The sequence below is a fragment of the Heliangelus exortis genome, chromosome 3 (assembly GCF_036169615.1).
Source record: "Heliangelus exortis chromosome 3, bHelExo1.hap1, whole genome shotgun sequence".
NCBI lineage: Eukaryota > Metazoa > Chordata > Aves > Apodiformes > Trochilidae > Heliangelus > Heliangelus exortis.
The window spans coordinates 106,974,337-106,989,841 of NC_092424.1; the positions used below are offsets into that span (position 1 = coordinate 106,974,337).

The window sequence follows — 15,505 nt, forward strand, 5'->3', positions numbered from 1 at the left end:
GACTAACCTAAAGATGACAACTCAGTGTGATGTGACAGTTGTGCCATATTGTCACTATTAAGGACATTTTGTTAAGCAATGTAAAAATGTACATACCCATTAAAAAAATAAAATTAAGAATGATTTTCATTTTTAAAACCTTGTATAGGAAATCTTCAGTCTGCAGAAAGGGTCACAGATACCTGGGAAGACAAAACCAATTTTTGAAATATTGACAATTCCTGTGAAATTTAAAGGGCAGCTTTTGCACAGGTAGATATTTGTTCTTTTTAAATACGTGTTAGCCTTCTACTGCCAGAGAGAGAGGGCAAGTACATAAGAGGTGAAATCCTGAAGCCTTTGAAGTTTAGCCACAGATTTTTAATGAGTTTGTTTCCAGGCTTGTTATTTTGTACATATAAACTGCTAATACCATATAGGTCATTAAAAGTACCACAATTTTCATAAATATGTATATGATAGATGAAAATTAAGGGTCTAGAGAAATGAGAAATAATAAATGAAATTATAATGATTATCTCTTGTGAAACCAGCTCAGACACAAAGCTCACACTAGTTGGAGACAACAGATTCTACTCGGTGTCATAGGGCAGAGTATCATTGAAGACAGATTAAATAATCACCAACTGTTTCATTCCTGAAGAATGTAAAATAAAAATTAAAGAGACCACAGACAATATGTGGTGGTTATTTCATTATCAGTTCTGCACACTTCTTTCTGGAGATCTCATCACTGAATTTAAGGCTGCAAGAAAGCATTTGCCCTTTGAGAAGACCTCAAAGGCAACCCTCTTCTCCGTATTTGTACTAAGTGCTTTTTTAGTGTATTATGGATTAGCAAAGTACCTTATGGATAGGCATCTTGTTCCATTTTAAACGTGGCACCCTATATTTTATTCTAATTTAAGCACAAGAAATTAATCAACGGGCATGCTGAAGTGACATTCCCTAAGCCTAGCATACCAAAGAAAGCTTCTACTTCATCTACATCAGCATATTTCTGATTTTTATTGTGGGACACATAAATCAATTCACATCAAGGATCTTCTATGTAAATTTGATCCAGTTATTTTCAGTTTACCTAAAGCTGTAGCATATCCCCTATCCAGATCTGCAGTTTCAACAGCAGCTTTCAAAGATACCTGTCAGCCCTCAGCATTTCTTGTATTTCCCTACCTTTAACACTCAGATTGAAAACTGGAGACAGTGTTTTACTCTCTATATGGCTTTTCAGAACAGTGCAAGTGGCTTTATGGCCCCCTGTTATCCTGCCAGATACTGTTGAGGAGCTGTTGGTTTAGATATTTCAATCATTAGCAAGAGAAGCTGCTAATAGCTTGAATTAAAATAGGTCTTTGATTTCCAGCCAAGAAAAAGCTGGAAAAGATATTTACTTCGATTCTTAAAACTTTGCAACTTTGTCTTGCCAGTGCAAGCTGGAGCCCTGGGGAGGCTGTCATTTGAACTGAAGCTGTATTGCAGCCTCTTTTGTTCTCTCTTCACCTCAGATGCCTGCTTGCTGCCTGCTGGCTTGCAGGAGGGAGCAGGATGACTTGTGGTGACAACTTTAAAGTTGTGAAGGGGAGCAGAGAGAGGAAAAAAAGCCCTCGTTCAGTTAGGAGGAGTTTTATATCTCTCTGTTTCCATAACTACACAGAAGGAGAAAAACATGCTTCTTTCATGCTTGTCTGGATTCAAAATTGCCTGTTGTCATCCTTTCAGAGGTTCAGCACCTTTGCAGGTTGGTCTTGGTAGCATTTTCAGATTAGGAAATGATTGTGAAATTTGTATGTAGCATTCACAGTTGAAATTTTGACTTAATCACTGTGTTTTCAGAGGCATCCTTTTGTTTTCACTTGTATTTGAAATGTTTTAGCCAAGGCTTATCAACCATCTTCATCATTTGAAAGCCATTCAGCTCTCAAAATAGTCTTTATAAGCATGTGTAATTCTTAGAGAGCCCATAAATTTTAATGCTCATTAAATAAATCTTTGTCCTTTAATCTCAACGGTCGTCTTAAAAGTATCTTCTTTATTTTATACTGAGTTTGGTGTGGTAGCTACTTAAACACCTCATGGTAACTTTTTCTTCTATGAATATAAACATTTGCAGTTAATTATTTTCTTACATTATCAGCCAGTCACAGCTCATACTCTCTTACTATACCATTGTAGAAATTCACTATTCAGGTAGCACCATTTAGGATAGTAGGAAGTGACTTTACTAGGATTTATACAAGAATACAAGAATCATTTGTATTAGCAAGAATACCTTCCAAAAAGTTTGTCTAAAAATAAAGACTTAAAAATCAAGGTTTACCCTGTTAAGGGGAAACATGAGTTAACTAAAAGTGAAGAGGACGTTTTACAAAACATTTCCTGAAGAACTACAACGCCATTAGACTTTTTAAAATATACAGTGCTTATTAGAGAAAAAAAAATCAATTATACACTCTTTTACATCTTTAAGAGAGGTAGAATCTAGAGATTTTAAAATGTTTTAGGTAGGGAGATACTCAAAGAAAATCTGACACAAACTGCAGGTTTTTTAATCATATGATAACATGATCCTAAAGCTCCTGGGGCACAAAAATTAGCTTATCTATAATTTTTTCCAAACTTGTAGTCACTTGTGATTCTTAGGTAAGTTAACAGCCTTGTACTTAACTGTGTAACTATATAATTACTGTGGAACTGTATGATTACTTCTGTAATCATGAGTGGACATGAGAGCAGGGAACCAGTTGTTGAAGCAGAGTTGTTGGATTGCAGACTACTGCAACTAGAGTTGACTGGCAACATTTTTATTTTTTTATTTCAGAGTGGTTTATTACACTTGTCTGTTCTAATAGTGTAGTAATTATTGAGTCTCATTGTGGAGTTCCAGTTTGGACCAAAAGGACAGTCCTTTATTCTATGAGATGTCCACTGAACCAAGAGATGTTGTTACATGCATTTAACCCAGTGCATAACATGTGTCTGGTACTAAGCCATCCATTGAGATGGCTTAAATTCCTAGATTTAGTAATTATTTATGGATAATGCACAGTATCTTCTGAAAGGGTGAGTTTTCAATACCAGAGATTTGACTTTTATTTGCTTTCATCAGCCATCATAGACTGCAGTGTATGAATGAGAGAAAATAGGTGCATTACCACTGGTCAGTAAAGATGGATTTTTTTCAAAGGATTGTGTTGATTATCCCTACCTCCATTCTAAGCACAAATTAAGTACTGCCCTTGCTGAAACTGGGCAGCACTGCCTTTGTTTATAATGGGCAGAGGAAACCCTCTCTTTGCTAATTAATGTATCAAGTGCTTTGAAGTCTTCAGTTATTAAAATTTAGCCTTACAGCTGGTTTTGCTTTGGTTGTTTGGTTTTGGATTTTTTTTTTTTTTTCTTTAACTCTGATACATGAAATTTGACTTGGATGCATCACTGATTTATTTTCAGAAACCTGCCTTTTCTTATTTTCTTCTTTTGGAAAACAAGCACTTTGTTTGCTGGCTGTACATATGCTCAGGTAATACACAATTTGCAGCTTTTGTTCTTCCACCACCAGAACTGGTCAGCGTTTGCCTGTTGCTGATGTGTCAGGGAGCCTGTTGATTACACTATCAGTTTCACAGATGGGTGCTTCTTGTTCAAAGCCTTCAAAACTAGGAAACGTTTAGCTAATGCCTTGCACTACATGAAGAGATCAAAAAGGTCTAAAAGCTATCTGCTAGTCTTCTGCTGCAAGCAATTAGGATAATACTGAATCCATCCCAGATCCCACACAGTAATAAATATTTTAGCCTTCCCTTAAGTGTGCATTGATATTCAGGGCTGCCTGCTGGTAAATAAAACAATCAGAAGTAAATTTCTGTTTGAATCTGGCCTATCCAGTGTTCATAGGTGGGGTTTTTTTTCCTCCTCTTTCTGTCGGTCTCTCATTTTGTTTCCAGAGAAAATTATTGTCTGCCTGGAAATCAAGTTACAGTTCTTACTAAGGCAGTGGCATGTTATATATGGAACAGGGGCCCAGGCTGGCAATTTGCTGGGATCCCCTGGGGTTTATTTGCCATGGCCAATATAGAATAGGCTGCAGCCAACTTGATATTTAATCAGGGGTGATTTCTGAAAAAAAAAAAGAAACAGCACATTCTGGTATGGGAAATTGCATCTTTATCTTAACATCTGAGTGGGTATTTTATTGCTGGATCCTTTGGTCTTGCTGCTTGTCCCTATGTGGATCATAGTCAGTGTTGGAAAATTAAAGAGATCAGATTGTCTCTGGTTTTTTTCTTATTCTTTGCATTCATATATGTAATGTAAATGCAGCTCATTTTCAACACCAGTCACATACACTCACTGTGCATTTATAACCCTGTATGATTATAAATCAGCAGGCATGGATACCATAGAAGACTTTACCTTATAAATCAAAGCAGCAAAGGCATTCTAGCACCCAAACTCTCTTTTTTATTGCATAACTGTGATACCAAACCCTCTAAAAAGTTGCATTTAATGTAGATTTTTCTAGAAGTTAAGGGAGTAGTTCATCTCTGAATATAATCAGGAAGTGTATGTCGAAATAGTCCTACATCTTAATACAGGAAAATACCAACTCTGTAATGTGTGAAAGCATCCTTGAGGTACCTCCTACTGTCAGTTCTAGTGATGATAATAGCCTGAAAATTGGTTTCAAAGCATCATATGGTTGCTTCCCTGACTTCTAAATATATTTAGAAAGACTCCATTTACACATAGAGTTGTAGATGTCTTTCTCAAGTGAGTAATCACTGCAGCTGAGTCTGTTGACCCTTTCTCATCATAATAAGGTGAGAAATTTGTCCATGTGAACAACAAAAAACTATTTAGCAGAATGCCAGTAACCCTTTAAGTATAACTATCAGCCACATACATGTTGTTCAGTATGGGATTTAAAAATTCTCTTTCTCTCTCTCCCTCTCCCCAACATCTGTTCCTGTTTCCTTTAGCAGCACAGGTGGATAACAGTGTTACCACAACTTAAATTCTAGACAGGTTGGTCTGCACTACAAAGTCCTACTGTGGTAACTGTATCAGCTCAGAGAATGACAGCTTCACACTTTGCATCTCACCTTGCTTTGCTGACAAAACCCAGCAAATGATGAGTCCTTGCCTTGTGTTCAGAGGTTGGTGCCAGCAGTGATCCTTCTCCATCAGCACTTGCTCCATCTTATCAAGGGTGTGTAGTGGGGTAGCAGTGACTGGGTAGAGCGTGGCCTCATAGTGCTCCTGTAGTCACTACTGAGCTTTTCTCAGTACATTTTATCTGGCTTAAAAGCTTATGAAAGCAAAATATTCATAATAACCACAAGCATGATATCCATAATATCATACATGTTTGGAGCAGGATGGCATCTTATGGAAGCTCCATAATCAATACAGACTGGGAGAGCAGAGCTGGACACACCACTATTGTACAGTGATATTTTTCACCTCCATTCCAAGCCAGCAGCAGCCTTTGCATTTCACAGTACAGAGCAAGAGGGTTTCAGTATTTGTCTGTGTCCCCCATCTCACTGATACAGGATCCTTACATAGGTGAGTCCCTGCTTTGTTGCATCCCTTTCTCCTCCTCTTGATGAAGAAGTTCAACTGGAACTGAGGTCCAAAAGGAAAAAGTGGAAGTGTTTGTCTGCAGCAGATTAATTCTTACCTTTTGTAGGGAAGAAAAAACAAAAAACAAAAACCAAAATGAAACAAACCAAAAACCAACCGTGTATCACATCTTGTGATGCTTTTGGTTTTGTTTTTTTTATTTTATTACAGAGGCAGTCCCCATAATCAAGTGTTTCATTTTTAAGGAAGGAAACTGAAGATCCCAAGATCATATCTTAGCCATCTTTATCTGTTAATGATTCCCACACGGCTTTGATCTTTCTCCTTTTTACTATTTCATTTCAGGCAAAAAGAGAATCAGGGACCCATTTCTTTTCCTCGGTCCCAAGTAGGAAGCTGTTCTCCAGAGGTGTGTACTTGTCTTCACACCCATGGAAGCTTAAATCCTGGGACACCCTAAGGGGTTCTGGTTGTTCTGCAGTGTCCAGATGCCCCAGGGGAGTGGAGAACAACCTCAGCCACTGCAACACCAGGTGTGTCTGCAGAAGTTCATCAGACTGCCCTAATGAGGCAGTGAAGCATTTTTTTTTTTATCTCTCTCTGCAACTGATTCAAGCTACATATTCAATAGTGGGAGGGCAGGTGGAGCAGTTTATTGTGGGATTCTCTAGGCTTTGGGGTCTCTCTGTGTCTGTGGGTGTAGCAGCAAGGAGAAAGAGGGACTTGTCAAAATTGACTAAAAATCTTGAGTTGTTGTGTGGCTCACTAGGAAAATTGACCATGGCACACCTTTTCCCATCATTCGTAGCTTCTATTCAACTACCAAGTCTTTTGCCTCATACATCAATTTCTTGTAGCTATACATGCTCTTCCACTGTCTCATAAAATATGTGGGTGTGGGCAGTGCTGGCACTTAATGGTTAAAATGCTTGTTTTATATAACAAGAGCATAATCTTGGAAATTAATTCCCTTACTTATTCAGGGAAGAAAGTAATTAAATTCTTCTTCTGGCAACTTTTCTTGGTTTTCCCACATTCTCTGTCCCAGTCATGATAGCATGATGCTGCCTGGACAAATACTGGTCTCTTGCATGTTCTTTGAAATACTAATTATTGATGTTTCATCAATTGGCCTTTGCAGTTTTATAATGGGCTAGTTTTTCTAAGCAAATTTTTTAAAACAGTTTGTGAAAAGTGTTCTTCCGTATTTCACAGTTCATTCTATTTTTGTTCTTGTTGCCACATTTTAAACCCTTAACTACTAGAATTTAAATAAAGAGTTCTTTATCAAAAGTGGAAAGAAACCTGAGAGCCTCATTTGTGCCACAGGAGGTGCCACATTGTGCTTTAGAGAGGATCTTCAGCTGGATATCCAGACTGCTCTGCTTGAAATACAAAATAAGTAGCCTTGGGGAGTACATTTCTTGTACATTCTTATTTCTGATCATAAGTAATTTTTTTTTTTAAAAAAAAAAAAAAAAAAAAGATTCACAATATCATTTCTGTTCCCTTTATTTGATCTACAAAATTACACAGTTGTTTTTAGTCCTCCATTTGATCCAAAGCTTATGGGCTCTTCGGTTTAATTTGTAATTTGTCCATTAATTAAAACGGAGAAAGATTGATGTGATGGATGGAGCTGGGGACTGCAGGAATCAAAGCTTCTGAGTTCTTTCTGCCTCTTTTACTGACCTGAAGAAAGTCTCTTACACCTTCTGACCCATATTTTCTCTGGGACTCTCAATATAATTATGTTTAAATGGCCCCAAGCAATGACAGGAAGGCTGATAATGGCAAGATAGAAAGTGCTGGCTTTCACAAGCTCCATAGAGATGTTCAGTTCCAGGTTTTAGGCCAAGTCCCACTTAAGTTCTGTCACTATATGGCTCATGTAATTATGGAAGAAGACCCAGATGTCTTTTGTGTATGTCTTCATGAAGAAAATGTTAAACCAGTCTTTGAGAATAATTTAGCATCAGTAATGATGAAGACAGAAAAGACTTGCCTGTTTTCTGCAGTTCCAATGTGTGTGTGCACATGGGGTGCAAAGGAAAATCCCTCACATATGGATGCAAGAACATTTGCTGTGATTCACTGGGGAATGGGAACACCAGTGCCCATCCTACTGGGACCTTGCATCTTAACTGTCCTTGCATTTGATTTTTATCTGGATCACTTTAAAATAAATCAAGTAAGAAAGATGTTTGTAATAACAAAGAAACCAGAGGAATAAATAGCCACTAGGAAATTCCCAGCACATCCTTTTCTAAAGGTTTTGGGAAATTCCACTTGTTGAAGGAAATGCTGAAAATTAGGAGCAGCACAGAAGAGGGACTAGCAGGAGACAACTGAGATCATTTTTCACTGCCAGGACTGCACTGTGTTGTCTCTCCTTTTACAACTCATTGGCAGGCATTATTACCTGGTGAAAAAATTTGTTTTCCAACTCATCCTGAGTCCTCATAAATCATTAAAGCCTGGCTGGGCACAGTGTGAGCATTACAAATACTCTGAGAATGAGGGCTCGTTCCAGTATAACCTTGTGTCCAATACTAATGCCTGCTAGTTATTTAGTAATACAAAGGAGCCTCGGAGAGGAAGATCAATGAATCAGTGCAGTCTACCAACTTCCTTCTTCTCTCCACCTGCCTCTTCTCTTTCTACTTCAGAAACTGAGCTACAAAAAATACAGGACTGTTTGTAGTCCCCCCTCTCTGGAGAGTGCTATAACAAATCAGGGGAACAGGGAGGGAACTGTGGCCTCTGGATGGCTACAGTAAAAAGAGAAGCTTCAGTTTCTGATTATGACTTGTTCTGATGTCTGTTTTTTTAATAATCCAAATTGCATCAGTGCTCCAGACCTGTGTTCTCTGTTTTTGATCCCTTAAGGAAAGCATGCAGTATAAAGCACATTGAAGTGTCTTATAGCATAGATAGAAACTGTGCCCACGAACTGCAGAACTGGATATAATTAAAGGGTGTTCAGTAAATTCCAAGTAATCAGCCCAGTGCCTGGGGGAGTCATTTGGGGACTTAGATGCTCAAACCAGCTCTCACAACACCAGAGATAGCACAGCAAGCACAGCATCCATCACTGCAGTGTCTGAACTTTGTGTCTTCACAAAGAATTAAAAAATTAAGGTCATAACCATGAGTTCAGAGATGGTCTCTAGTGTCCTGCTTACTCTTAGCCCACCTCCAAAAACCCTCAGCCCATTCAGACTGGAACTAAACTCTGTTTCCCCTTCTGGAGCACAGTGTCCGTCTACACGGTTGCTGTCCATACAGTTGTGCTCTTGGAATACATGGAACAATGGAGCATGAGCTTTAAAGGTGGAAATGGATTGAGATGAGATGAGATGAGATGAGATGAGATGAGATGAGATGGAGATTAACCCTTGTGTAAGTGCAATCTTCAACTTGTATGACTTACTCTTAGTTGGAGCCCTTGTCTTGAAAAGCTTCTGCAAGGAAAATTGTGAAGGACTGCCACAGATACTAGAGAGGAGTTCTTGCATAAAAACTTAGGAAAAGTGCAAATGGGGATGAAGGACAATAGTTGAGCAGATTTGAAAAGGAGAATGACAAAAAAACCAAAAGTGACATTGTGTAAGGGTTAAGAAAGTATCAGAAAGTTTAGAGGAAAAAGTAATGAAATTACAGAAAATTAGTCAGGAGAAAAATACAATTGCTGTAAACTGTAAGTGGGAAAGTAGGCAAAGACAGAGGAAAAAAAAAAAAAAGTCATTCATACATTAAAAGGGACAGAAAAATACTTCCTCCACAATTGCCTCCAAAAATACGTGGCTAAGAAAGCACCTGGTGCTGTTGCTGTGAAACCAAAGACCTTAAGTCACTTAAACTTAAATCGGTGAAACACCCCTTGTGTCCAAAGCATCCTTGGTCTTTGAGGCCATAGGTATTCGTGGTCAAGTTGGACTTCAGGCACTACTCCATAAAAAAAGTCTGAAACTTTCCTGCAGCAGAGTGAACATTCAGATCTCACTTGAAGTTTTGCTCGAAATGTATCACTGTACTTTAGCTCAGATTAATTTATTAGAAATAGTCCCTGCTATAGCACCCACAGGACAGAGTGGTTTATTTTCCCCTATTACAGATCTGACACAAACCTGCTGTTATTTCTGTGCCCTCTCTAATGATCTGCTTGCTCTCTGGAGAGCACTGACCCATTTCAGCACAGAATAATTAGCCTTTCAGACACTACTGTGTTTCCATTAAATAGACATAAATGTGCAAGGTGACATTTATTTACTTAGGCCAGAAAAATGTGCACCACAGATAGCAGGGCTTGGGAGAACTTCAGTTCCTTTTCATGCAGTAGCTGTATATTTGCTTTCCTGTTGTTTAAGCACTAGTGATTCACTGAAAGGATTCATGTTGAGTTTCACTGGGAGAGCAGGAGAGCACAACTATATTTGGGTCTTCAATTTCACCATAAGGCCCTCTGGTGATGCTTTGGCAGCCCAGTGCACTCAACCACACTGGCAATAAATGCAGTTACAGTCACACACTCTTCAGGCCCCCTTTATTTTGTGTAAGGAGGGACCCTATGTGAAGAACTGTTAATTATTTACAGATCTGTCTGAAGAGGAATGTGTTCAGGGTGTTACACTGAGAAAATGAGAACCTTGACCTATTGCAAACATAAAATAAAACCAAAATCCTTGAGTATTTAAAATCAGTTCTTCTCTAATTTTGATCACTGCCTTTGAACCCCCAGCCTGTTGCCCAGGTGAAGAGTATATTATTCATTTTGAGTGCCACTTTGGTCTGCAAAGTTGGAGGGAAGTCTTAGCCTTAAAGTCCAGCTAGCATAAAGAACACATAGGTCACTTAGTAGTTCACATCCACACATGAAGATATTGCATGCTATTATTTCATTCTGTTAGTACCAATAGGCATTATAAAAGGAGGCATCACACAAGGTAGGTGCTTTATTGCAGTATAGAAGCACTTTCATAAGTTATTTTAATCATTACAATTCTTTCATGATGTGTGAAAGTTGATTGTTGCTGTAAATGAAGCCATTCAAGGCTAAAAAATAAAAATGCTGTGATGGTAAAAATCCTTGGAGTGCAAAAAATGGGAATTGCTGTAAAAGGCAGTAATTTATTCTCTGCGTGAGATTATTTTTTATCATAAAGATGCTTTTAAGCTAATTCTGAAACACGTACAATTGTAGTCTATATAGCTGAGGTATATTTGCAAGATGCACTGATAATATGGCTATTTTTTTATGCACTGTAATTTATATATTATTTGGAAATACTAGCCTATTCTGTTAACTGAGAAGCTTAACACATTTTTTACTATGTTAAGGATAAGTTATTTTTGCAGGTTTTATGGTTTTATTGTTTTGACCCATATCCAGTTCACATTGCATCATAATACCATGTTTTTACTAATATTATTCTAGTATATTCAAAACTGATTTGCATTTGAATAGAAAATCATTAGCTCTTGATTTTTATTATAACAAATTATTGTAACTTTTCTGTGATAATACATTCTCTGTGTTTCTGATTTGCTGATGCTGAAATATTTTGGTTTTGTTTTTAACCCTTCCAAATTTAGGATTGATTTTGGGGGTTTTTTGTGTATATATATTTCAGTTGTTTAGACCTACTGGTTCCTGCTTGTTCTTTTTTCTTTTTTTAATATGTTATGTTCGTAACTTCTGACTGTCTGTGTTGAGCCAATCTTACCGACAAAAATATCAGTTGTTTCCTGTTTCTCTACTTCTTTACAAAAAAAAAAAAAAAAATTAAAAGTAAAAAGTGAAAATAAAAAACTCTTAATGGGAACCCTGGCACTGTCTGTCTTCTCTGTTCTGCAGAAATGTTGAAGGAGTTGAACCAGCAACGCAGAGCGAAAGAGTTTACAGACCTGAAAATTATTGTTGAAGGCAAAGAGTTTGAAGTCCACCAAAATGTTCTAGCTTCCTGCAGCTTGTATTTCAAGGACCTGATTAAAAGGTTTGCCTTCCTTCCAGCTGTGATCTGCTCTGTTCTTTTGTAGGGCGCATTTGTGTCGCTTTTTTTTCCTCCCCTCTTTTGCAGGTTTATGAAGATTGAATCTCCTGTCACAGAGCCAGTAGCCATTCTTTCCACCTCCTCTGAATGTATTTCCAAACTGAGACTCAGACCCATTTGTTACACATCTGACTCGTACAGTGTAATTATTTCTGATCAGTACAGGCCGGTTTTGGCCGAAGAAACTGTTCCACCACTGAGAAATCTGAGATTTAAACTCAACTGCTAATGGTGATTCAGACCACAAGTAAAAACTATTGCTGTCAATATTTTCAAGGGACTCCAACACATACAACAAAAGTCTGTCCTTCGGGCTACAATAAGCCATCAGTGTTCTGGTGAACAATGCTGAGACATCGTGCTGAGAGAGCATTTTGAGTATTGTAATCCCTTCACCCTGCAATCTTTGTTACATGCTTTTGTGTGGCTTTTATGGGCAAAGGGATTTATATTTTTATTATTATTTGGGGACTTTCAAAAGACGAAAACACTACTGATTAATTTCTCAGGAGAAGTTGGGAAATAAGACAATTCTCAAAATATAGCTCAGTCTGCATGTTAGACTAAGGGTAGTTTTTTCCTACAAAGACTCTAGCTTAGGGTGGGTACAATATGTACATTTTCTAAACATCATGTTTCCACCTGCATATTTCCCCCCCTCTGTTTCTAGCTGATTGATTCTAAACAGTGCATGATAATCTTTTTTTTTCCATTACATTGATTTTTCAATTTGTATGCTTCATATACTTGCATAGGAATAAATTGGTACTCTCATATTATTAGTAGGTTAGAGTAGCAAGTAGGGAGAAAAAAAAACATGAGGATAACTTTCATTTTTCTCTCAATCATCAGCAAATTAATGCAGCTGCTGATTTTGCCTTGCAGTCTTTTCCTGAGCAGACTGAGCCTGGACTGTGCTAAAAAATGGGATTAAAGAACATTTTGCTTGCTTCAAATCCTGTATTTAAATTTTGCCAACTAACACAATAGTGACTGTATTTTATTTCAGGATGGCATATTGGCTGGTATCTCCTTTCAGTATATTATGTCCTTCTGCACAAAGCTGCTTTTATAATTGTGGATATATATTACATTTCTATGATATAACTGTGCTGACTGCCTTATCAATTATTCATAAAAAATATGCTGGCCTAGGAAGCATGCCTTTTCCCCTTTGTAAATCTAATGATTGCTAGCTATAGCTATGCCAGATCTCTCTTGTCCTTTCTCTTCTGTCTGCTCATTGTCATTTAATTGCAAAGGTTACACTATATGCTTTTTAGGGGGATAAGAAGTAGAATATATAGAGGGAAATAAAAATCTTAGAATCAACTCACAGAAACCAAACAACTGACTGGCCAAAGGCTGTCATTTTGGATTTTGCTGTGAAGACATCTGTTTATGTGCATAAGTCAACAGGCAACATCTATTTCTAGAAGCAGACTGAGGAATTTTGCTGCTTTATCATTTAGTTATCAAATGGAGATTGAACACTGCTCTGATATGAAAACATTTCAAATAAATGGAAGAAAAAAACTTTTTAAGTTCTCTGAAAAGAGACTATGAAAGCAAAATCCTAGATTTCAGTATTTATTATCTCATAGCTGCCCACACAAGCTCACATGCAGTAAAAGAGAAAAATAGTGAAAGGCTTTGCCCATTTACCAGCCTCATCACTTTTTGCCTTCTTTGACATCATCATCAGTAGTATATATTCCAGAGGTCAGTTTGTGTCTACAGTGAGGTTGTCTTCCATATATAACCTCAGTTGCACACATGTATCTTTAATGAAGTCTAATGGAATTGCACAGCTGTATCCTGGGCAAAAATACCTTTATGATGATGATTCTTGAATAGGGAAAAAATCCAGCTTGATGTCTAGTTCACTTTGCAAAACTGTCAGGTGAAAAATAAATATTCGCCTGCAAATTGAGCAAATATGTCTTTGCAAAGCAATAAACTCAGGGCTATGGGGTGGAATTTCTAAAGACTTGCCTTCTTAGAGGATACTTACAGTGTAAAGCCTAGTCATTTTTTAAACACCCATGAAGTCAATGAAAGTCAAAGATTCAAGTTGCAAGAGGTACTCAGCATTTCATAGGATCATGCCCTTAATAATACAGAATCATTATAGTTCACAGACTTAGTATGTTTATAAATCCAATATGTCTAGAATCCTCTCCTGATATTTGTTAGCAGCTCCTTTGAGATAGTACTTAAAGCTTTATGTGATTTATATTGCACTCTCTGTTATTATAGAAACCAAAACAAGAAATGGCAGTTTTTCTTAAAGAATAAAAGAGATCTCTTTGTATTAAATATAATACAAAGGCCACTTTAATCAGTGTTTGCCAGGGTAAATCTCTAATCCCATTCCAACTGAAGGCACCAATGGGTCACCAGAAAGGTCAATGAGAAGATTATCTATTCATGAGGGTGCTGTGTATATCCATATATATATATATGCAGAAAAAGAATATCTTCCACTGTATTTACTTCATCTGTTCTGCCATTGATTCCACTGTGTGTTGAGGCTGGTATCTGGTTGTAGAATAGCAAGTAGTGTCTCAAAAGAGTAAAGGAAAATTTTCAGAAACAAAGAGATCATTTACCTCCTTTTAAAAAAATATGCAAATAATGTAATAGAATTATTGCCCATCTTGAGGAAGGGTGTTTGATGAGCATTAGTCATAGCAGGGAAAAATATGTTATTTTATTGCACTTTAGTGAAAAGATGATAACCAGGACCAAAACAATTCTGAAGTTATTTATTATTTATCAAGCAAATGTGGTAATGAGACCACACTTTGAAAGCCCCTTAATTTCTCAGGAAATGGTTGATCCTTCCATGTATGGCAGTTTCTAGTCCTCCTACAGAAAAGTTCTTGTGTGGTTCATCTTCTAAATATATGAGCTTAGCCCTTTTTATTTTGGATTAGTCCAGTCATGAGCCTAAAGCTCAGCACTGTACCAAGTACTGTGCTCTTTGAAATGAGTTAACCAGTCCTCATCAGGAGCTGTGCAGCATTCAGGCTTAAGCCAGGACTTCACTTTCATCTCCCTCTCAACAGCAGTGTTGGTCCTTCCAAGTGCAAAATCATCTGAAAAGGATTAACTGTATTAGGAATAGCAGGTGTGAAATGTTACTGACATCCATTCCACTTGATTGTGCCCATGAAGGGAAGAATGAGAGGGATACAGGAGAGATAGGGATGTGTGAAGATGGCTTCACATCCAAGGCTGGTCATGCAGAAGGACATATTGCAGTAACCTCAGGGGCTGTGGGGCTGTTGCTAATTACTTCAGGAACTATTTTACACTAGTATTAAAGATACTTGTACAGTGTGAGGATTCTCTTTATGAAATCCCCTTTAAAGCATGTTCTTTTTTCTGTTGAACATTTGAGGCTACTCTAGGACAGGTATGGAGTTGAATAGTTGGCCTTATGTCTTGCTCCTTTGGGCACAGAGCAAATAGAGGAGTTGATCTACTTTATCTGCACTTAAGGTAATTACATTTAGTCAGCTTCTTCAAACAATAACCCGTCCAGGATTACTGCAGAATACATCTTCAGGAAAAAATGAATGATGAATAGCAGATGAGATAGCATTCTGTCCCCTAAATGCAATGTATTTGAAGTGTATTTCAAACCACAGTTGCTTCCAGTCTGCCTGACTTTGGCCTCTAATTCACAACTAGATTTTAGATGCTTAAGAAATCAGCCTTCCCAAAGCAAAGGCCTAATTTATGTTACAGACAATGAAGAGAAGCAGCCTGAAGGTTTCCAGTAGAAATCTTGTCTCCTAATTCAGGTACTTGTGCACAGACAGGTAGTAGATCCCTCTGGAGCAAGACGTTCTTAC

At 37.6% G+C, this 15,505-nt stretch overlaps 1 protein-coding gene across 2 annotated transcripts in view; it reads left to right on the forward strand.

The window, feature by feature from the left end:
* The window catches only part of KLHL29 (kelch like family member 29), a 392,776-nt gene that overhangs the window by 308,824 nt on the left and 68,447 nt on the right, over nucleotides 1–15,505 (forward strand). For both annotated transcript variants that reach the window (XM_071742039.1, XM_071742041.1), the window contains one exon: nucleotides 11,447–11,585. In XM_071742039.1, coding sequence (XP_071598140.1) covers nucleotides 11,447–11,585 — 139 coding nt within the window. The remainder of the gene's footprint in view (nucleotides 1–11,446; nucleotides 11,586–15,505) is intronic.